Genomic DNA, 23,543 nt, shown 5'->3' with positions numbered 1-23,543 from the left:
ATAGTCTCAGAGGAAACCCTTCTCATACCCACTGCAACTGACTCCGAACAGGTAACTCCTAGGGTGGGCCCTCTCCCTTCTACTTAATGTCAAGTTATGTCATCAATTCATTTTCCTAACACAAAGCTCTGAGGCCTGCCACTTTTTATCAGCCACTTAGAGCAAACCAAATAAAGCAGGGCATTCCCTACACTGGCATTTCAGCATCCCCCACCCCAGGGATCTGGACCCAACTTGTCTTCCCAATTGTATCTTGGACAGAGTGTTTTCCCAGTCTGATCCAACTGTTAACCTGAACTGTTAACTTCCCTCCCCCAAACTTCTGTCATCTCCTGGTCTTGCCCCAGGCTGAATTCAATGACTCAGAATTCTTCCTTTTGCTAAGACACATGTATCTAAGTCCTCATCTTCATGAAAAAAATCACTCAGCCCAGATACCTCTTTAATCAATCCTCCATCCACCTGCCATTCAACCTAGAAATAACATCTCCACCCTCTGAAATCCATCTTTTGGTCTTTATACCCTCAATATCAAATGAATTAGACTTTTTGAAAAATTAATAAAAGGTATATTGAAATATAATTCACATGCAAACCATTTTTTTTAAAAAAATTGTGGTTGTAAATGGACAGAATGTCTTTATTTATTTTTATGTGGTGCTGAAAATAGAACCCAGTGCCTCATACATGCTAGGCAAGCACTTTGCCGCTGAGCTACAGTCCCAGCCCCCATTCAGCTTTTAAAGTATAAACTCAGTGTTTATAATTTTGGTTGTACAACCAGCACCACTATCTAATTTCTAGACATTTTTCATCACTCCAAAAAGAAATCCAGGACCGGAAAGAAATTAGTCTCCATTCTTCCTTTTCCAAACCCTGGGAAACACTAATCTACCTTCTATTTCTATTGATTTGCCTCTTCTGTATATGCCCTATAAGTGGAGCCATATACAACTGCCTTCTTTTGCTTAACATAAGGTTTTTATCCACATTAGTATTTCTTTTTATTGCTAAATAATATCTAATTTTATGGACATGCCACATTTGTTTATCTACTCATCAGTAGATTGCTATTTCTCTTGGGCATATTATCCCTAAGAGTGCAGTTACAAGGTCACGTGGTAATTCTATGATTGACATCTCAAAGAAGAACTGCCAAACCATCTCTGAAGTGACCACACCATATTATGTTTCCAGTAGACAGGTATGAGGGCTCCAATTTCTCCAGCTCCTTGTCAACACTTGTTATTCTTGTTCATCATCAAAACCATCTCAGTGAGTGTGAGATTGGCAACTCATTCACTGTGGTTCTGATCTGCATTTCTCTCATGACTGTCAAGCATCTTTCCATGAGTTTCTTGACCATTTATAGACCTTCTTTGGAGAAATGTCTACTCAAATCCTTTACCAAATATTAAACTGGGCTGCCCTTTTGTTGTTAAACTGGAAGTTCTTTATATATTCTGGAATCAAACTTCTTAGATACACAATTTACAAATATTTCCTCCCTTTCTATAGTTTGTCTTTTGGGGTTCTTGAAGAACAAACTTTATTTTGGTGAAGTCCTATTTATCTATTTTTTAATTCTGTTCTTGGTCTTTTCATGTCAGATATTTAAAAAAATTGTCTAACCCAAGATGATGAAGATTTATGATACTGTCTCTTAGGAGTTTCACATTTTAGCCCTTATATTTAGGTCCGTGGTCTATTTTGAGCTAATTTTTGTATATGAGTAGGAGATAAGGATTTAAATTCATTCTTTTGCATGTAAAAAATCCAGCTGTCCCAGGACTACTTGTTGAAGACTCTTCTTTCTTCACTGAACTATCATCACTTGGACACAAATTTAAGTGCTCATTTCTGGACTGTCAATTCTATTTCACTGATCTACACACATTTATCTATATGCAAGTACTACAGTGTCTTGATAACAGTAGCTCTATACTAAAACTGGAAAAATCTGTGTTCTTCAACTTTTATTCACTTTTTTCAAGATTATTTAGACTATTCTGGGTCCTTAGCATTTCCCTGTGAATTTTAGAATCACAAAGCGTGCCATAATTAAGTGCTTTAAAAAACTTCTCGTTTTTAGAAGACAAGACCAGTTAAACTATTTGTATTTACTCACGCAACACAGGGATTTGCTCATGAGATTTACTCAATAAATTATGAAATGAATGAATGAGCATAACAACTGGAAGCCTGCAAAATTACTCACATCTGAATTATACAGAGAAAACACATCCCAAATAAACCACAAGAAAAATTCTAACTTACCATGAGTCACATTTTCCAGGCCATTTGAAACCCTTCCCAGTCATTTATGCTTTTATATCCCTAGTATTATAAATGTGGCATCTCCACAATGTGCTGTGCATTCCCTCAGTCTTAGAAGAAATGTATACAAATTTAAAGAGCAGAGGTTGCTACTTAAAATTTTAGCACCTCACTTAAGGTGTACACAGGTTCCCAAAGCAATGTAAAATCCAGGTTCCTTATGCAAAAGTCCTAATGAATATATTCACACCTATTTGGAGGGGCAGGGCACAATCAAAAAAATTAAAAGAATTCTCCCATGCTGGGGAGTGTAGCTCAGTGGCAGAGTACCTGCTTAGCAAGTTCAAGCCCCAGTGAGTGTGCATATGTGCGCATGTGTGGACACAAAGGTTTGTTCTTAGTTTGGATGGGGAAAAATTCACAATGACCTTTATCTTAGCAGCATACAAAGTATGTGAAAGAATATGATTATTTGGTGTTTTTCAAACTTGTCTCATCAGGAAAATCCCTGAAATTTGACTCAAAAGGTCTGAGAGAAGGTCTAAGAACCTGTGTCTAAGAGTCCCAAGTGATTCCTATCTTGTTACCTTCCTTATACTTTCCAGGGCTTTGCTACCGCTGACATAAGCTGTCAGAAAAATGAATGCAGGCCTTCGTCAAGCCTCAAATTCCTTCCAGTTTTCTAAAAATAGCATCACTGTTCCACCTTGTTTAGCCTGTACTAAATTTACACCAAACAGCTTTTATATAGTGATTTCTAAGTTACCTCTCCATCCACATAGGAACCAAAGCCTGATACTGCTCAAAGTAAATTCTCTGATTCTGAGGACTGTACAAAGCTTACTTCATATTCCATATTTGCTGTCAATCTCTCCTTAAAGGAAAAAAGGTGGTTTTTTGTTTGTTTTTTTAAATTAAGTCTTCCTTTGAAAACAATAAGCACATGACAGAAAAACAAGAGGAAAAAAACCCCACACTCCCATGGTGCATTTACTTCCATTTTGCAGTGTTTAAAAAGTCAAACATTCAACTTCCTCTTAAACAACACCCCCTTCCATTCTCCCCTTTCCCTATGGGGAGGGAGGACTATCAGTTTCACTCCCACAGCCCTAGTGAGGGGTCAAACCTTGTCTGTCTCCCTGCACAATTTACTTTCTAAAATTTAGATTATGCTTTTATGTAATAAGATAATGTAAAGAAGAAATGAAAAAAATGAAAGAAAAAAAAGAAGAAATGAAAACAGCCCATACGGAAATAGGATCAGTAGTTGCCTGGGGCTGAGGGTGGGAATATGAAATGAGAAGAGGTACAAAGGAAATTTTGGGGTGACAAAAACGTTCCCCACATCTTTTGTGGTGGCAATGTATGAGTATACACACCCAATCAATATTTAACCATCATGTACACACATTGTATATGTTGTTTTGAAAAAGGAAATGCTAAAGAACAGTTTATGATCTTGATTTTTCTTTTTCAAAATAGTACACAAAGGTACAAATGAAAAGTCCCTCCTACCCTCCCTCATACCTCTTCTTGCAAATAATCACCAACATTAGTATCTCAAGTAGCATTCTAAGAAGAAAAACTTTTATTTGGGTGTTGGGGCTTGAACCCAGACCCTCTTATATGCTGAGCAAGTACTTTACCACCAAGCTATACACTCCCAGCTTGGAAAAAAAACAATGTTTTCAATCTAAAGTAGTTCTGTAATCTGTGCATCTTTGCTACTACCTGAATAATAAAAACAAAAATGAATCAAACCGCCCCTTCCAAAAATCCAGCTAGAAATGACAGGGCCTAGAAGAAACAATTACAGGTGCTCACTTGGCTCTCAGCCCACTCATCGCCCAAGGCTCTAAAGGAGCAAAGCAGCCAGAGTTGAATCCCTGTTATGAACTAGAGGCACTGTGTCATACCTGAGCTTGACTTTCAGGGCTCGTAAGACAGGATGCTCAGCATGAGTGGGAGAAAAGGCGGAACACAGGAGACAAAAAGGCCCAGCACAAGGCTTTTAAAGGGGTCCTGGGCAAGCTGCCCAGCTGTACTCAGTTGAACGCCCGTGAGGCGTTGATCACGCAGGACTTCATGAGGCGCACCTGTGTACTTCTATGTAGCAAGGAGCCCAAGTAGTAATACCTGTTTGGGCTGGGGTGGGGATGGGATGCTGGAAATACAACTAGCATAGGTAGGAGCACAAAATCCAAAGGTTAGTCTGTGCTATCTTCAGGAGTTAGGCACATTGTCCTGTGGATGCCACCAAGAAACCTTATTCTCAGGCCCTAGCAGTGGTTCTCCAATGACTAGAATTCCTGAAGTTTTTCACTCAGTGGTTCTGGGGTGACTGGGAAATGTGTACTTTGAATTGGCTCCAGATAAGGGAACCCCTGGATCAGGCTGTCTTCTAATTTAAGCTTAAATGATTCCAGAGTCACTTATGTCTCCTGCAGTCTATTCTCCATGCAGCAGCCAGATCTTATCACATCATGCCAAACCTTCCTCTGAGCTGAAGGTCCAAACTTTTAAATAGCTTGTGCACGCCCTGCTTTCTCCCCTGGTTTCCCCCAACTCTCCACATCATGGGCGCATTGGCCTTTCAGTTCCTCAGACTCACTGAGCACCCCTCACCTCTGCCCTTCTCTCCTCTGTCTCCTCTAACGCTCTTCCTCCTCTCCTCTTTCCCTTGCACTTAACTGTGCCCCCCTCACTTTAGAAGCTATGCAGGAAGGCCTGTCCTGGATTATGGCAGAACTTGATGGCCGGGAGAGGGCAGAGCACTCACAGGTGCTGAGCATCAAGCTGCTGTCTAGTGCTCCTGGCTATCTTCACACATTGCATCTCATTTTGGCTTGCTACCAACCTGTGACCTTCAATCCAGATAAGGAAGTCAGGACCCAGGAAGGGACATGGCTTGCCCCAGGTTTCACAACTACCAAGTGCTAAAACCAGGAATCTGAATTCTGTTCTTTCTGGCTCTAAAGCCTGGGGGAGAAAAACTGAAATGCAAAGAGGAGGTAAAATGGAAAGGAGGGACAGACAGAAGGCCAGAGGAACTTAAAGAAAAGAACTAAAACAAAAGAACTAAAACAAAAATTGAACACCTAGAGGACCTATCCCCTATCGGGTGAACACATTCTCTTAGGTCAACTTTGCCCCACTTGGATATAAAGTAAAAATATCAGGCCAGGCACAGTGCATGTCTGTAATCCCAGCAGGTTGGAAGATTGAGGCGAGTTCAAAGGAGGATGGCGAGTTCAAAGCCAACTTCAGCAAAAGCGAGGCACTAAGCAACTCAGTGAGACCCTGTCTCTAAATAAAATACAAAATAGGGCTGGGGATGTGGCTCAGTGGTCGAGTGCCCACCCCTGAGTTCAGTCCCTAGTACCAAAAAAAAAAGATGAGGAATAAAAATGGGCCCTTCATTTCTGGGCCACCCACTAGTCAAGGTTTTTACCTAACCAGTAAAATTGGCTTCAGCACCAAACCTACCTTGCCTTGCCTCCATGAGAAGCTGAGATTCAACACCCCCAAATGCCTGACCATTCTGAGAAATTACCATCTCAGCAACTGGACCCTACTGCTTTCACTTCACACCAGCTACCAGTAGGCCTGCCAACAGCTTGGAGTTTGCATAAATAAAAACAAGCTCCAAACTTCAGATCAATCTTGGATGTTAAAAAGAGTCTTAATCAAATTCAAAGCCAAAATAGAGAGTTTAGCAATTGCAAAAGCCCCAGCACACACACCACACCAGAGACCTTTTTTTCAGATAACAGTTTCCATCTCCCCTTGAACCAGAGCCACAGAGGGGCAGAACCAAGCTGGGAATGAGCCAGGGTCATCCTTAGAAAACTAGTGCAAATGGGGCTAATCCTCCAGCTATTCTCAGTTCATTCATCGCTTCCAGAGTTTCATGGGTTCTTCCTAATTTCCTGTTTAGGAGACAAATGCTTCCATTTCAATAAAAACTGAAAGAAAAATGATAAAACCAACATTTCCAAATGTCTCTTATGTGCCCAGAACTGTGCTAGTACCTAGAAAATGTAACTGAATACATACATGCATTCTAGGAGCTTATTATGTTATTATCTCCATTTTACAGATATAAGCATGAGGTTCAAGCTGGGTGTCATTGTGTATGCCTATAATCCCAGCTACTCGGGAGGCTGAGGCAGAGGGGTCACAAGTTCAAGGCAGTCCATGCAACTCAAAATAAAAAGGGCTGGAATGTTGCTCAGTGATAGAGCACCCTGGGTTCAGTCACCAGTACTGAAAACAGAGAAAAGAAAGTAAAGAGAAAGAAAAGGAAGAAAAGTGAGGTTCAGAGAGGATAAATAATCTACCCAAGGTCACACAGTGATAAGCAGCAAGAGCTGCCTCAAGTCTTTTGGGAAATGAGGTCATAAATGGAAGAATAAATATGAAATTAAGAAGCAAAGTGGATTCTAATGAGATCTGTAAGATCACAAAGCCTTTAGGCTACCACCTCATGGGACCTCCCAAACAGTACAGTATTGTCCATAAAGCAACATCCATAAAGCAAAGTGATATCCTTCCACGGATAAAGTGAGACCCAACTCCTGGGACAAGAGATGCAATCTGAGATGCTTTTGAATTGGGTGATATTATCTGTGATTTATCCTCCAGGGAAAGGTAAATCCCTTCTCTTCTAGGGCCTCAGGAAGTTGAAATCCAGACTCCATCAAGATCTTCTGCCCAGATGCTGCCTTACATTCAGGAGCCTCCCAGATGAAACAAGATCCCACCACATCCAAATGGCTTGGGGAACATCTTCCATCTTAGATGACTCCAAGAGTGAATGCAATCAAATACTGGGTGATCTTATGTCGCCTACATAACTTCTCTGACCCTAATGGTGCATGGCCATGAATGTCTGGGAGCCATCTGTTGGCATGATTGGCTAGACTGACAGGATGACCAGGTCACAAACCTTAACAGCCAACACAGTGAAACATGTGGACTACCCATTTCTCCTGTCACTGCCATGGCCATCAAGCTGAGGGGTATAGACCCGGGCGGGAAGGGACTCCTTTTCCTGAGCTACATCTCAGGAAATATGATCTTCCTGCTTCTCTATGAATATCCTCCCCTACAGACAGTCCATTCATATCCCTAGGCTCACTGAGATAAGCATTTCTGAGCACAGTATAACAGATCTGATTAAAACTAAAATCAAGGATTTACAGGGCATAGCAGACAGGCCAAATGAACTGTAGTCCAAGATTTCCCAGGCCAGAGCCCTCCCAGGGTTCTGCCCTAGTTTTGGCTTCATTCTACTTTTCTGAAGCTAACAGAAAGAATCATTCAAGAGCTCAAGAGAACTCAGAGCTGGTGAATACAAGCCCAAAGGAAGGGCATATATCCTCAGAGTGTTTTTTTTTTAAATCAGTACTTTAGAACTAGCAGTACACTCCACTCAAAGACAAAAACTGTGAACTGTGTGGTCTAAAAGTGGCTTAAAAGCAGGACTTTGATGCTGGATGACTACTATGGTGTCACTTTGTTTTTACCATGCTCTAATGATAGCCAGTCAAAGCATCAGCAGGCCTGTAGGCTGTGAACTTGTGTTGCCCACAGGATGGCACAATACCCTGCAAACCAACTTACTGGAGATATCAGGAGTGGCCTGTAGGTTTTACAACTCCTAAACTGTGTGCCTCCCACAAAGAACCAGAGGAAGGCTGGGGTTGTGTTTCAGCGGTAGGGAGCTTACCTCGCACATGTGAGGCACTGGGTTTTATCCTCAGCACCACATAAAAATAAACAAACAAAATAAAGATATTGTGTCCATCTACAACTAAAAAAAAAAACATTTAAAAAAGAACCAGAGGAAGGATCTGATCTTGAAGAACTCAGTCATCATCCCAAGAACCAGGAAGACAATGAGCTTACTTGCCTGCCTGTCTGCCTTCTCTTCCTTTCTCCCTTCCCCTACCCTTTCTCCCTCTCCTCCCCTCCCTTCCTTTCCTCCACTTTCCTGTCCTCTGCCCCTCGATCCCCAAAAAAAGATTCCAGTTGATGGAAAGCAGAAAGAACAATACTACTATGCTAAGAATGATAATGAAAAAGGTCCCTACAAACAAAGGCAGACCAAGGAGCACATCCTATACAAATTCATTTATGGAAAGATCAAAATCATATGAAAGATCAGAGTCATATGAGAGTCAAGATGTCCATCTCTCTGTTGGAAATAGCGACAATAACCAGGATAAGCAGGAGGAGAGCTGTGAGCATGCTTGATAATATTTGCTTTCAATCTGTATGCTGGGTGCAGGAGTGGGTTTACTTTGTGATAATTTATCAAGCAGTACACATAGTCATTTGTGTGATTATCTATATACAGTCACATATCAATAAAATGATATTTTTAAATCACTCTCTTTATAGATAGAAAGTAGTTTATACTTCTTGCTTTCTGCTTATACACTGGGACAGAGCCTTGAAAAACAAAACACACTAAAACCAAAAAAAACAAGAGACCCATAAGCCTATTTTTTCACCTTAAATGGTTTTCACATTCAATAAGAGGTTTCTTCAGGAAGAATTTCATTGAATTTCAGGACCTAATCAAGCCTTTTCTGTACTTGGCCAATCTCTGTATGTGCCAAATTCTGCCTGTGGCTCTACAGAGGGAACACTGAGTAATCTTCAGGCCTCCGGGGTCCAACACAGAGAGCAGAGACCAGGGGAACACAGGAAAAGTTATGGAACTTTCTCCAAGTTACACAATGAGTTGCTGGTGGAGGGCCTTGTGATTCTCAGTCCAACGACTCTGGCTTTTCTACTACATCTCATTCTGCAGGGGCCAATTAATAAATATTCTCCTTTGGGGCACTGAGAAAAATGAGCCCTGAGAATCTCACTGGCCATTCTTTACATGCAAAGTACACAAAGGAGTTTACCCAATTCCCCTCCAACAGGAAATCATTTGTCTGGGAGAGCAAGGAAGAGGAGGAGGAGGAGGAGGAGGAAAGAGTCGAGTGTGCAAGAGGACATTGCAACACAACCCACTGTTTTTGTGGAAACGATGTTCCCCTAATCAAAACATAGTTGCATAAATGGACTCATTCCGCTTAAGAAAAGGGGGGGGGGATTGTTTAAACTCTATAAATGGGGACCTTGCAACCCTGAGATTAATTTCTTCAAGTTCTTTCTCTACTTTCTTTTTCAGAATGTAGCTAAAAATAAAGGTTTGGAACTTGAAATAATGTAAGCAAGTAATCTCTCTCTCTCTCTCTCTCTCACACACACACACACACACACACACACACACAGCTTTTCCCATATATGGCCACATTATTCTTTAGTCTTTGAAAAGGCCAAATGAAGAGATGGCCAACAACCAAAATAATCCTTCAGACATCTGAAAAGGAGGAGAGAGGACTAGAAGGGTTGGTGAATGACAAACGATTGCCAGGCTCAATGGGGATAAATAACACCAAGAGGGATTAGTTGCCATAGTGCCTGAAAAACATGGGCACATGCATTTTGACACAGGCTCTTCTCTAGAGAGACTGTTTTGCCCTCTGGCCTCAGCACTGAGAAAACTACAACTGCAGTAATTTAACATAAAGGGCTTAAAGAAGGAAACCAGTGCAGGGGCATGACTGAAAATTTAATTAAGGCCCTTCTCAGCACAAAAATCTGTAAAAGAGATGAGGGCACAGCTCGAGGTCAGAAGAGGGGGTGGGGGAAACATGGGAAAGATCTGAATGAGATATGAGAACATAAATAGCAGAGGTCAGCCCTGCAGGTCAGTGGCCTTGTGATAGATGGCTGTTACAGTGTCTGTTGGGTCTTGCTGGAAAGGTTTCTCTACAGAAGGCTCATGTCAAACAAAGGCCACCTTGTGTGAGTCAGGGGGAAACGTCACATTTTCCCAGTGTCTTATGGTTTACAGGCCATGTCAGATGCACCCCTGGACACAAGGTGAAGCATCTGATTAATTGATAGGAAAATGAAGGCTCAGGGATGTTAAGAGACCTAACGACAGGCCTACTGTGGGTGGCATTGTGCAAGAACACTGGAGTAGAGACTGCAAGCTAAGTCCCACAATGTGTGGACTAGAGCTTGCTTTTTTTGGTGGGGGGAGGTACTGGGGATTGAACCCAGGGGTGCTTCACCACTGGGCTGCATCCCCAGTCTTTTTTATTTTACGACAGGATCTATCTCCCTAGAGTTGCTGAGCCTGGCCTTAAAGTTGCAATCCTCTTGCCTCAGCCTCCCAAGTTGCTGGGATGACAGGTGTGTGCCACCATACCTGGCTGGGACCAGGGCTCTTTCTAGTCACAAAACCTTCAAAGAACACTGGTCAGAGTGCCAGGTTTGGGTTTATTTATTTATTTATTGGGGTACTGGGGATGAACTCAGGGGCACTCAACCACTGAACCACATCCGCAGCTCTATTTTGTATTTTATTTAGAGACAGGGTCTCACTGAGCTGCTTAGGGCCTCACTTTTGCTGAAATTGGCTTTGAACTTGCGATCCTCCTGCCTCAGCCTCCTGAGCCACTGGTATTACAGGAGTACATTACCATGCCCAGCCAGGTTTGAGATTGCAGCTCATTCACTAACTCTGTCAGTGACCATGGACAGGTCATTTCTCCTCTTCTGATTCTAACCCTCATTTGGAAAATAATAGAGCTGGCCTTGACAGGAGGTAGGTATTTGAGGGGAAGAGAGAAGCACACATGAACCAAGTGAGTCTCTCCTTGCACATCAAATTGGTGGGCACTGTCACCAGTGCACTGAAAGAAGGCAGACTTCTGCAAGTTACTGCTGAACCACAACATGAACGCCAGGGGAATGATTTCCAAAGGAGAAGACCAGAAAGCCTCTTCATTCCTCCAAGAAAAGGGCCATGGAAACAAATGAAGCAGCAACATCAATGCTAAGTATTCATCCTACAGCTTCATTCTTTCTCCTCCCTAAGGGAATAGGCCTTCCTTATGATGTTTTGGCTTATATTTCTGAAAAGACATCCTTTTTTTGGTGATACTACATACTTCCAGCGGTTTTCCCAGGCTTGCCCATAAAGGCTATCTATTTAGGTAAGTAGTCAATACTAATAACAAACAGGCTTGCCCATAAAGGCTATCTATTTGGGTAAGTAGTCAATACTAATAATGCCCAAATAGCAGGCATCATTTGCTGAGAGCCCTCAATACACTTTGTTGCTGAGCCCTGTCAATCTACTGTCCCTGGTCTCTTCAGCTACCAGATGAGGCAGGTATATTTTAAAATAGGAGAACTAGGGGCTTGGGTAGAAGCTCAGTGGCAGAACACTTGCCTAGCACATGTAAGGCACTGGGTTCGATCCTCAGCACCACATAAAAATAAATAAATAAATAAAATACAGTATTATATCCATCGGTAACTAAAAAAATATATTAAAAAAAAAAAGAGAGAGAGTGAGAATTAAGACTTCAAGAAGTTTCATGAGTTGGTCAAGGAAGGCCACCTTCATAACTGCAGGACTGGGATTTAAACCACTGGGTGATTCCAAAGCCTGTTCCTTCTTTTCTTACTCTGTGATGAGGACTCTAGTCAGCATGCCAAATGCATCGAAGAGTCTGAGTAATACTGATGCTGCTTTTTCCTGATTTCTTTTCACTGGCATACTGCAGGAGTATATTTTGGGGGAGGGTGTCATAAAATTCCCCCACTGACAGCCTAGCTGTGGGATAAGTGGGCTGGGATGGTGGAGTGGTAAAGGGACTCCCATGTGTTCCCCTTGCACCAAAGGGATCAGGTCCAGAATCCTGATTTCATTTCCAGATCACTAACCTGGTGAGGTACAAGCCCAAGAGAGGTTGGAGGCTCATTCATGCGATCATCACTGCTGCTGGCAATGGCGTAGCCCCTGGGGACAGGAAACAATTATAACTGTTCAGTTAACCAGAATTTATGGTGGACACCTAGGGATGATGCAGGAGGGAGGGATGTCCATGTAAGGTTCATGAAAGTAACCAAAGAGCTTGCTGAGCAGCACAAGCTAGCAAAAACCTCTTTTCCATGGGGAGAGAAGGAAAAGAGAGTAACAAAAAAAAAAAAAAGCATGCTTGGTTTGAAGTTGGAAAGACCAGAGCATGTGACCACCATGCAAATTGTTTAGCTTCTGTGTGCTCCAGGTCCATTGTCTACAAGGTAGGAATAAGGAGATTGTGATGAATAAATTAGGAGCATGTTAGATAAACTGCCAAACACAATGCTTTGTAATAAGCTTATAAGCATAAATTCCTTACTCTGAGATAGTCTTATAAAACACCACAGCACATTTTTCTATTGAAATTTGAAAGTGGAAAACGTTCTAACTTTAATTTCACTTTTTTCTTTCTTCCTTTCATTTGTTCTTTCTTTTTTTTAAGAGATGGGCTCTCACTTTCTTGCCCAGTCCGGCCTCAAACTCCTGGTCCCCAAAAATCTTTCTGTCTCAGCCTCCAGAGTAGTTGGGACCACAGGAGCAAAGTACACAAAGTACACCACTGTGTCTGGCTTAACTCTGGAAGATGTTATCCCAAACACTTCCTGCCATAAGGCAGCAATAAACATAAACAGCAGGGATAGCTAAGGCAGATGACAAACACGAGAGGACTAAAAAGCTGCCTACTTCCATTTAACTCCAGGACTTCTATACTAGTTACATATGGCAACAAAACGGTACAGAGGCCATCTTTTCAACTGTGCAGACAACCTCTAAGTCACAAAATGAATAGAAAATTCTTTCAAATTTGTGTTGACTTTCTGAGAACTAAATCTTTAATTTTTTGAAAGATAAATCTTAAAAAAAAAGGTTTTTGCTTCTTTCCTTCTTGTATTGCGTTACTACCTGGTTTAAGGACAAACATCCAGAGGCTGCAGAGTGCCAGATAAGCACCCACTAAACAGGAAGCAGCGGGAGAGGCAGTCCGAGAAGAGAGGACAGCACTGCACAGTGATCAAAATACTCTGGAGCCACACTGGCTGAACCAAATCCTGGCTGAGCCACCTATTAGATATCCAAATTTTAGCCACTTGGTTATCCTCCCTGTGCCTCAGTTTCCCCATCAAAAATAGGACAAATAATCATTGTTCTTTCCTAGTTGGTTTACTACGAGGATTAAATGGGTTCATATTTGTCAAGTGCTTAGAACAATGCCTAGCAGAAAACGAGCACCAAATCATTATTTGAAAAATAAATCAATCATAATGCATTTGTAATGGAGTCAGGTATGGATACCCGCTTGACATCAGTCTGGCTTATCTCTGACTCTGACAGCACAATCACAGGCAGGTACTGAGAGATCTTAAATTTCTATATTTCTTTTTGCTTCCTTTCCTTTTCTCTCCTCTTCATTAATTCTGTTTTTTTAAATGACTGACTCTGTTTTTAAAATTAATTTTTGTCTCATTGTGTTTAAGGCAAAACGAATTCTGTTGTTGTAAGCAAGACCTTTTCCTTGCTTGGAGAAGATAAGGTGTCTAGCCCACAATTGTGTGAATTTTTTTACGTGGAATATAACATACATACAATGTGTTCAACGTATAGATACTAAAAGGCCCAAGGCCAAGTTAAACAAAAGCCACAAGCTCACTCACTTCTTTCTTCTCTCATATAAGCCTGGAACACTATGAGTCATAATAAATTTAAAAGTATTTTTAAACTGATGTGACACTAGTGAACTAAGAGGTCATGGCCAACCCTCCCATAGAGAATAAAAGGAAAGCAGATGCTGTGGTTTGGATGTGGCTTGTCCCTGTCAAAAGTTAGGTTGAAGTGATTGCCACTGTCATGGTATCCAGGTGGTGGAGCCTTTAAGAGGTTATTAGATCACAGGGCTCCACCCTCACTAGAAGCTGGGGTAGGCGCTCTCAAAAATGGGTTAGGTCTGGCAGGAGGAAGTTTGGTTTTACAGGACTAGATTAGATACCACAAGAGCAGGTTATAAAGCAAGGTCACTGCCTTGCTTTCTTTCTCAAACACATGCTCTTCTGTATGTGCCACTTTCCTCCCTCTTCTCTGCCATGCTGTGATGTAGCACAAGATGCTCATCAAAAGTCAAAAGGATGCCCACACCATACTCTTGTCTTCCAGGACTAAGAGCCAAAACAACTCTGTCCTTTTTAACTTACCCAGCCTTGGTATTTTGTTATAGTAATAAAAAACAGATCAAGACAGTAGACAAAATATAAAAATCTTTGTTTGAAAGAATCAGAAAGATACCAAGGTAGGGAAGAATTAGTACAAAGATCTGTGAGAAGAGAGAAGACCATAAAAGTAAAACAGGCTTCTTAGAGAGGGATTCCCATAAAGTAACTCTCAACCTCCAAAAGCAATGACCATAGGATTACAAGTTGAATGTGACACTAATAGGCTCATGAGGCTGGAGGGGAAAACTAGACTCTGAGTTCTGCCAATAAGGAAAAATCATGGAAAATATCTCAGACATAAAGTTGGGATCACTGGGGCCTATCTCAGAGAAAAGGTAAACCAGAAAAAGACCATTCCTAAATGGATTAAGGTATTCTAAGATGGCTAGTGAACTTACCAGCAGTTTTACAGAAGAAAATGTACATCACATCTCTACAATTTTTATATGTCATATCCAATCAAAAATAACCAAACGGGGGCTAGAGGTATAGCTCAGGGGTAGAACATATGCTTAGCAAGCACAAGGCCCTAGATATAATCCCCTGCAACATCCTCCAAATATTCAAGGAATTAGAGAAATTTCTTTTCTCTTTTTAAGAAAAGGTCTTACTCAGTGGCCCAGGCTGTTCCCAAACTCTTGAGTTCAAGCTTCAGCTTCTCAAGTAGCTGGGGCTATAAGCAGGTACCACTGCATCCAGTTTGAGAAGTCTCAATATTAATTGGGTATGTGAATACATCAAGGAAGTCTTTGTTTTTACAACTAAAAACAGTAGAGATGCATACTAGAAAGATTCACTTTATAAAATGCTGTATCTTGGATTTGCTTTTAAAAAAAGTCAGTAGGAAGAAGAAAAAAACACAGATAGCAGTGTAGATAAATGATGGCTGAACATGTGTTGGTAGATGTTAAACCAGGTGGAGTAAACAGAAGGTTTAGTATATATGTTTGAATTTTCCATAATAACAACTTTTATCACTGTTGGTTTTAGAAATGGGTATATAAGAAGACAACACATGACCAAAAGGTAGGTAGGAAAAATAACAGACAGCAGGAACAGAACCTTAGGAGATACAAACAATGGAGATATCTGCTAAAGGCTTAAAACAGGATTAAATGTTCTCAAGGAATCAAAAAGAACAAACATCAGATCTTCAGCAAAGACTAGGAAATATATAAAACAAGATCAAATGGTAGGCTGCAATTGTGGCTCAGTGGTAGAGTGCTTACCTAGCATGTGTGAGGCCCTGGATTCCATCCTCAGCACCACATATAAATAAATAAATAAATAAATAAATAAATAAATAAATAAAATAAAGGTATAAAAAAACCCACTAAAGTCAAATGGCAATTCTGGCCCTGAAACATCTGATAATGATGTTGGTTTTACACACAGGAGACATAAAGATGAGAGAATCATAACTGGAAGACAACCAAAGGCAAAGAGCTAGACTGAAGCAAAGAAAGACAAATGATTGAAAATACAGAAGAGACCATGAAAGACACATGATTCCAACTGGTATGTTACTGGAGTCTCAAGAGAAACAAGGCAAAAGAGAATGGGAGAAGTAATTTTTCTAATATAATGGCTGAGAATTTTCCACAATAGATGAAAGGCATTAAGCCACAGGTTCATGAGGCACTAGAAAGCTCAGTCAGAAAAAATACAGAAGATGGTGTATGATGATCACACTTCTGAAAGGCAAAGGCAATAAGATCATCTTGAAGCAACTCAGGGAAGGCAAAAGGAAGCAAAGCAAATTGCTCAAAACAGCAGCAATGGGAAAAATCCTTAACTTCTCAACAGAGATAAAGGCAACCAAATACAATCCAATTATACTCTCAAAGTGCTGAAAGAAAATGAGTGCCAATGTAGAATTCTATAGAACACAAGAAACCCTCTTTCAAACATGAAGACAGTTTCAGACAAACAAAACCTGAAATATATTTGTCACTAGTATTTCTTTTTTCTTTTCTTTTTGGTAGTGGGAATTAAATCCAGGATATGCTATACCACTGAACCACATCCCCATCTCTTCTTAGTTTTTGAGAGAGGTCTCACTAAGTTGCCTTGCTAAGTTGCCTTGCTAAGTTGATAAGTCTGGCCTTGAACTTGGGATCCTCCTGACTCAGCCTTCTGAGACACTTGGATTACAGCCATGCTCCACCATGTCTGTCACTGGTATTTCTCAAAAAAAAAAAAAAAAAACCCTAAAGGGAATTGTTCTTCAGGCAGATGAAAAAATGCCCTACTCTGGGAGTTTGAAGATAAAGAAATGAAAAGCAACGAAAATGGGAATAAAAAAATTCTATAAAACTAAACACCAACTATATAACCAAATATATAAACACCAAATATATAACAATATATTTGGGAACTTAAAATATGTAACATTTCAAAAAAAAAAATGTGAAGATACACAGGTTGTCTGTTCAACCTCCATTCTTCTCACAATAATTTTATACAGAGGGGCAATATGCCCAGCCAACAAAACAAAAGAAAACAAAACTACATTCATCAGTATTCCCTGCAACTAGGAGTTAGAATTAATAGGTTAATCTTTCAGGAAAGCTCTTTAAAAGGGGGCACACTCAGATGACCACAACATTCATCCTTTGGTCGTTTCCTTCTTCTAAATGGGCACACAGATGTAATACTGATCGCACAATATCCATCCCATAACCACAAACTGCCATGCACGAGAAAGAAAGCTAAGAGTGGCTGAGTGAATGATAAGAAGTAACTTCAGTCTCTGATGGCATAATGGAATCTTTGTACTAATCCTGGACTGCTCACCTCTGAACTTCTTGTTGCATAAGAAAGATAAAGCTCATTTGGCAAAGTTTCTGAACATGAATCTTTGTTATATACAGTTGAATACAATTTCTAACATTGGTGATTCATGTACCACCTTACAAAGGTTCAAGGATGGAAAAAATAAAAACTTACTAGCACACTAGTGTCCGAGAGTCCCTACCAAAACTTGTATTCTTTCTTATTAATAGTTGCCAAATAACTCAAGAGATATAGCCTCAAAGATCACATGGCAAGTTCTCCCTGTCCAAAGAATTGGACCAGGCTTTTTTTTTTTTTTTTATTTGTTTGTTTGTTTGTTTATTAGTCTTGTGTTTTTGAGGACAGAAAAAATAATAAAATTCTCAGAAAAGTCAGATTAAGAATAGGTCAAGCAAGATCAAGTGCCAACAAATGCTTGCTTTGTTTAAACACCATTTCTAAATAGCAAACTCACCCTTCTGGATGCTGCAAAACAGACACCATCAATTCTACTGCCAGGGCTCCTGCAATCATGGCCAGTCCTGGACGACTCACTGTGCACTGTTGGTCCAAGGTCCGGTCTCTGGTTGACTGCAGAGAAACAATCATTGACACGTGCTGGAAGTTCTAGTCCACTCAACTCTGTTTGAGCAAGGCGCTCCTCCACGATAAAGCTTTAAAATACAACCAGATGCTCATTGTTGGCAGAGAACACCCAGCTTCAAATAACAACATTTCTGGGAGGATCAAGTTACACAAAATACACAATTCAGTTAATTCAATGAGGTAATAATTCTGAAAAGGATTAGCAGCCTCAACAATTAAAGATTGGTGATGGCAAGCAAAATGAGGGCTCTGCTGCCTCATACTGTGGATTTGCACCATGCACTCTCCTTCCACTGACTCAATTCAAATCTCTTGGGCTTGGTAGTTACATTGTGGAGACATAGAAAGGAAGAGTAATTTGGATAGGCAAGTGTCCTACCATTCTAACCAAGCAAATGCTTCTGAGTGACCCAGAGATGGAAACAGGAGTTTGCTAACTTGCAAGTCTCAGTTCCTACATGTCCCTTGAAATGTACACACCTCCTCACCCTTAATGTGGTTCCAGGACTTACCTACAAGCATTTTTGCTATAGCCTAACTCCAAACATAAGCCTTCATTGATTCTAATCAATGAAGAATTCTAATCTAAAAACTCTGGGCTAATTCAGGGGTGGTCAAGAAAATTTTGACTCTGAAAATCTTACTTTCTGAATGGACATGACTTTAGTGGAAGGGACCAAGCATTCTTCTTGTTGGCAATAACTAAATGACAGGACCAGCCACATGTTCTCATACCATGATGGAGATCATTGAACCATCTTCCTCACATAAGAGAAAGCTCATCTTTTCTTTATACTAGGTGGTCATAAAAGCCAGTCACACACACAAAAAAAAGATATGCATTATTAAAGAACAAGTTTTAAAAGAAGGAGAAAATGTGTGTGTATAGAGTGTGGGTAGATACAGAAAGCATCTCTGCTTTGCTTCACTGGAAAGTATGAGCTCTTCTGATGAAAGACCACTCCTGCAGACCAACTCCAGTGGTGTCAATCAAGCTAGAGAATCTCACATTTGCACAGTGTGGTCTGGCAGTTCATAGCACTTCCACACTTGACCCACTTTCTGCTGTGAGCTGACACAGCCAGCATTTTTCCTTTTTCTGCTAGCTTGCCAGATAAAATACGAGATGTGCAGTTAAATTTGAATCTTATACAAACAAACAATTTTTAGTATTAGTAGGCCTCAAATATTGCACTGGGCGTAATTATACTAAAATATTATTGACTGTGTACATGAAATTTAACATCTACTTGGAATCCTGCACTGTCACTTGTTAAAAAATGACAAATAGGGGCTAGGATGGTGGCTCAATGGTAGAGTGCTTGCCTAGCATGTGTGAGGCAATGGGTTCAATTCTTAGCACCACATTTAAATAAATAAAATAAAGAACCACTGACAACTAAAAAATATTTTTAAAAAAGCAATCTTTAATTTGAACAACAAAAAAAAAGATGACAAGTTGGTCTGGGGTTTTGGCTCAGAGATAGAGCACTCACCTAGCATGTGTGAGGCACAGGGTTTGATTCTCAGGACCATGTAAAAAAACAAATAAATAAAATAAAGGTATTGTGTCCATCTACAACTTAAAAAAAAAAATGACAAGTCTATGCCCCACTCCCATTCTGCAGAGGCACAGGGAGTCTAGGAGGCTTATTTGGAATCACCTGTGAGACTGTGTCAAGGTCTGGATTGGCATCTGGATCTTTAGACTCGCTATGTTTAATGTTTATTTTACTAAGATAAGTACAGGAGAAAGTACTGCATGCTGTCAGGAACCAGGCTGGGCTACACTTTCCTCACTGAGCTCATCCCCCTCCAAATTATCTGTGGCTGCATTTTTCTTGGTGAATGAGGAAGAGCTGGACAGTTGATGATTCCAATTGAGGCTCATCCTGGAACAATGCCATCCCCCCCAAATAGGAGAATTCTCTTTGTGGAAAGACAGTTTATAAATAACAATGAAAGAGCTTTGTTTCTCTGCCCTACTACACAACATGGTCTTCGGAAATCTTTGGAAACACCAAGAAATTTACTTACATCTCCTGGGGCCACCACATCATTGCAGAAATAACAGCCAAGTTTGTAACCCGGGATGTTGGCAAAAAGTGATGAGCCCAGGAGGTCAGCAGATGCCACTGAGTGATTGGGACACAGGTCCCCGGCTCCCTGCTGCTTTGGTTTCTTCAGGCCATGTCTCATGACAACAAATGTGTCAAATCCCAAGGCAGCATTGATGACCAGCTGTAGATATCAAGGAATAAGAGAATTAATGGAAACATTTTTTAAACCAGGGCTAATTTCATATTTAGTTAAATTTTATAATTTTTTTTTTTTGCATAGGAGTATAAGTGGACTCTAACAACCAATGATGTTACAAGCTTTCCAATACTGAGGGTTTATTAAGCATAAGGCACTTAAAGAGTGATTATCTTTAATTATTTCATTTCATTTAAAACTCCCTACAAACATTGTCCAATTTTAGATGAGGATAATGGAAGTCAGAGAGTTTAGTTCTATTACTGGCCCAAGGTCACATAGCTTATAGGCAGAAATGTAAAACCAAGTTCTTAGGCCCATTCTTTGTACCATTATATCACATAGATTTTTTCTTTTTCTTTTTTTTTTTTTTGGTCCTGGGAATTGAACATAGGATTGCTTTACCACTGAACTACATCCTGAATCCTTTTATTTTTTTATTTTGAGAGTTCCGCTAAGTTGCTGAGGGTCTCACTAAGTTGTTGAGGCTATCCTCAAACTTGTGATTCTCCTGCCTCTATCTCCCAAATCGCTGGGATTACAGATGTATGCCACCACACTTGGCTCCATGTAGATTTTTTTTATAACAGTTTCATGGAGATATAATTCACATTATCAAATAATTCATTTACCACATAGATTTTTAAGGACATCTTTTTTTCATTTATACTATAAGAACTTTTCTTAATTATAATTTGATGTGCTCTCTCAAATTTCTGATCATATAAAAAGTATGAAAAATACTTTCTTTTAGTATGAACAAATCATACTAAAAGAAAAAAAAATCACTCAACATACACAGTTCAAACAAGTAAGAGTTTGAAACATTTCTTCTTGCTATCTCCTCTCCCTTTTACTTCCTCCCCAACTTTCCCCTTTCTCTTTCCCCTATTTCTTTTCTCTCTTGATAGATGGATGAATGGATGGATAGACATATAGAAATGTTTATATGTATATGTTTATATCTAAACATAATTGATACTAAAATATATATAATATTGTATCTTATTTAACACAGCATGATATTTTCCATATTAGAATTCTTTGAAACATAAATGTGAATGGCTGCACGCTATTCCACCATGGGTATTGGATTGTGATTTAGTTCACTATTCTCTACTGATGGCCTTTAAAATTGTCACTGACCAAATATTAGTGAAAGTTCCTGCCCTCTTGAAGCTCGAATTTGAACCCAGATGTATCATTCCTGCTGGTGTTGAGCACCTCAAAGGACCTTGAGGGAAGGTAAACTGTAAACACTAACTATTATCTTGGGTGATGAAGTGAGCAAAAACAGCATCTGTAGTGAAAGCCTTTTGGCACTGGGCTCTAGGGTTACACATGTCACCCCTCTTTGCTGGGGGGAGGAAAGGTTGGGGTGGTGGTGCATTAAGTCACAGGGACAAGCACCCCTGGTTCCACACACTACCTTTCTCTTGCTTGCAGCAATGACTGCAGGAAGCCACCGGCTTTCCCTGGTGTCCATCAACAGGAAGATAACATCATGGCTTTCAATGAGCTGCTCCAGCTGCTCTACATCCTTGCGGGCTTGCTCCAGGGTGATGTTGGAGAAGTTCACTGGATGACCCGGCATGGGGATGCTCATGTTGAACCCTCTGGCATTCTAGGAAAACACTCGAATGTATTTATGTCTGAGGCAAAGGTACGGGTGAGTTCTCAAGACCATATTTCCCCACAGCTACCAGCACATATATGTGGTCACTTAAACTAGAAATTTCTGTGTACCGTAATTCTGCTTTTTCTTTACCCTACCTATGCCTTCCACCTCTTTCACCTCTTAAAAATCAAGACAAGCTGCAAATCTTCCTTGAACCTTTTCTGGTACGGGGGATTGAACCAAGGCCTCACATATGCTAAGCAAGTGCTCTACCACTGAGCTACAGCCCCAGCCCTCTTGCCTTATTTTAACAGTGAACCACACGTGAACACTGATGAAGCCAGGGACATTAACTTCTCATAGAAAAGAAAGTGTTCTAGAGTCACCATCTGTACCCTTAATCCCCCCTCATTCCTCTGGCCACAGGGAAGTGTGTGAAAACATCAACTTTTCTGTTCATTTGCCAAAACTCTTCACCCTGAAAAAAACAGTTCAGGGGCAAAGCAAGTAGGTCTTTTTACAAAGGAAAATCTATTTTATAGATTGAAGATATTTATTCCTTGTCTTCAACTTGAAGCCTAATCTCTGGAATTAAAGAGAGGGGCAGCAATGATTCCAAAAAGATAGGGGGTAGGGAGTTCCAAGCAAAGCAGGAAAGGATTCTAGGAAGCAAGAGCTTCAGAAAAAGATTCCCAAACAAGTCCATTTAAAAAAAGAGATTGCCATAAAGACCAAGACCTCATTATGAACATGAGATATCACGCATTTACCTTGTACCAATTACTATAATAAAATATTATGAAAGCAACACCTACAGTGCTAATAACAATAATAACTTAATGGCATATTACAACTGACAAAGCATGTTAAATGGTGGGAGTGTGACCCAAAAAGCTATTGCGTAGGTTTAATGACACCAAGATTGGCACATAATTACACAATACCCATTCTGACCTTCTGAATAACTGATCCTTAGCCATATAAACTTCACTAATCGAAATAAACTTTTACTGGCTGAAATTTCAGCTAGTAAGCTGACAAAGCAACCCATTCCTTAGGTCCATACTCCAGAGGTTCAACAAACTTAATTCAGCAAGTTTCAATACAGTGGTTTTCCATCTTTGCTGCACATAATAACTTATGAGGGTTCTAAAAACCCCCAATCACAGGCTTTTCTCCAGACTGTTAAAATTGGAATCTTTGAGAGTAGATGTAGACATCATTATTTTCTAAAACTCCCCAGATGATTCAAAAGTATAACAAGGGTGAGGTATAATTTATATAAAGTGAAATACCCATATTTCACAAGGACAGTTCAACATATTTTGACAAATTGAAGAGTAATCACTGCATACACCTGTCAGGACGTGGAACACTTCGATAACCCTGGAATGCTTTCCTGTGCCCCTCCTTATCCAATATCAACTACCAACATTATGACTAAACAAAGACAGCTGAGTTTTGCCTATTCTAGAATCTGAAATAAATGATATCCTAAAAATATACTCACTTATGTTTGGCTTTGTCCATGCAACATAATGAAGCGTTAAGTATCAATATTACATTCCTTTTTGTTGTATAACTGTACCATATTTTTTCATTCATTCTCTACTTGCTGGCTTGGTTATTTCCTGATTTGGGCTATTATGAATAAAGCTGTAAAGGGCATTTCTGTATAAGTATTTCAGTGCACGTATGTTCTTTCTCTTAGGTAAATTATCGAAAAGTGAAACTGTAATTGTTAGGTGTGCATGTTGAATTTCTTGTGGCTGTTTTACCAGAAAGTATAGAGTGTCTGGTTGCTCCACAGCCTGACATTTAACACTGTCAAGTCTTCTTAATTTTAATCATTTTAGTGGTTTAT

At 40.1% G+C, this 23,543-nt stretch overlaps 1 protein-coding gene across 8 annotated transcripts in view; it reads right to left on the bottom strand.

Annotated features, from left to right (window-relative positions):
* The window catches only part of LOC107150136 (ubiquitin-like modifier-activating enzyme ATG7), a 187,258-nt gene that overhangs the window by 143,598 nt on the left and 20,117 nt on the right, over positions 1-23,543 (bottom strand). For 4 of the 8 annotated variants that reach the window (XM_048787120.1, XM_048787118.1, XM_048787119.1 and 1 more), the window contains exons 7-10: positions 21,491-21,685; positions 19,843-20,046; positions 17,675-17,790; positions 12,082-12,157 (exon numbers count right to left, since the gene is read on the bottom strand). In XM_048787120.1, coding sequence (XP_048643077.1) covers positions 12,082-12,157; positions 17,675-17,790; positions 19,843-20,046; positions 21,491-21,685 — 591 coding nt within the window. The remainder of the gene's footprint in view (positions 1-12,081; positions 12,158-17,674; positions 17,791-19,842; positions 20,047-21,490; positions 21,686-23,543) is intronic. The other 4 variants (XR_007341990.1, XR_007341991.1, XM_048787123.1 and 1 more) reach the window with 1 other exon arrangement.

The sequence above is a fragment of the Marmota marmota genome, unplaced genomic scaffold (assembly GCF_001458135.2).
Source record: "Marmota marmota marmota unplaced genomic scaffold, marMar, whole genome shotgun sequence".
Taxonomy (NCBI): Eukaryota; Metazoa; Chordata; class Mammalia; order Rodentia; family Sciuridae; genus Marmota; species Marmota marmota.
Note: the sequence above shows the minus strand (reverse complement) of the source record. Positions and strands in the feature narration are given on the sequence as shown.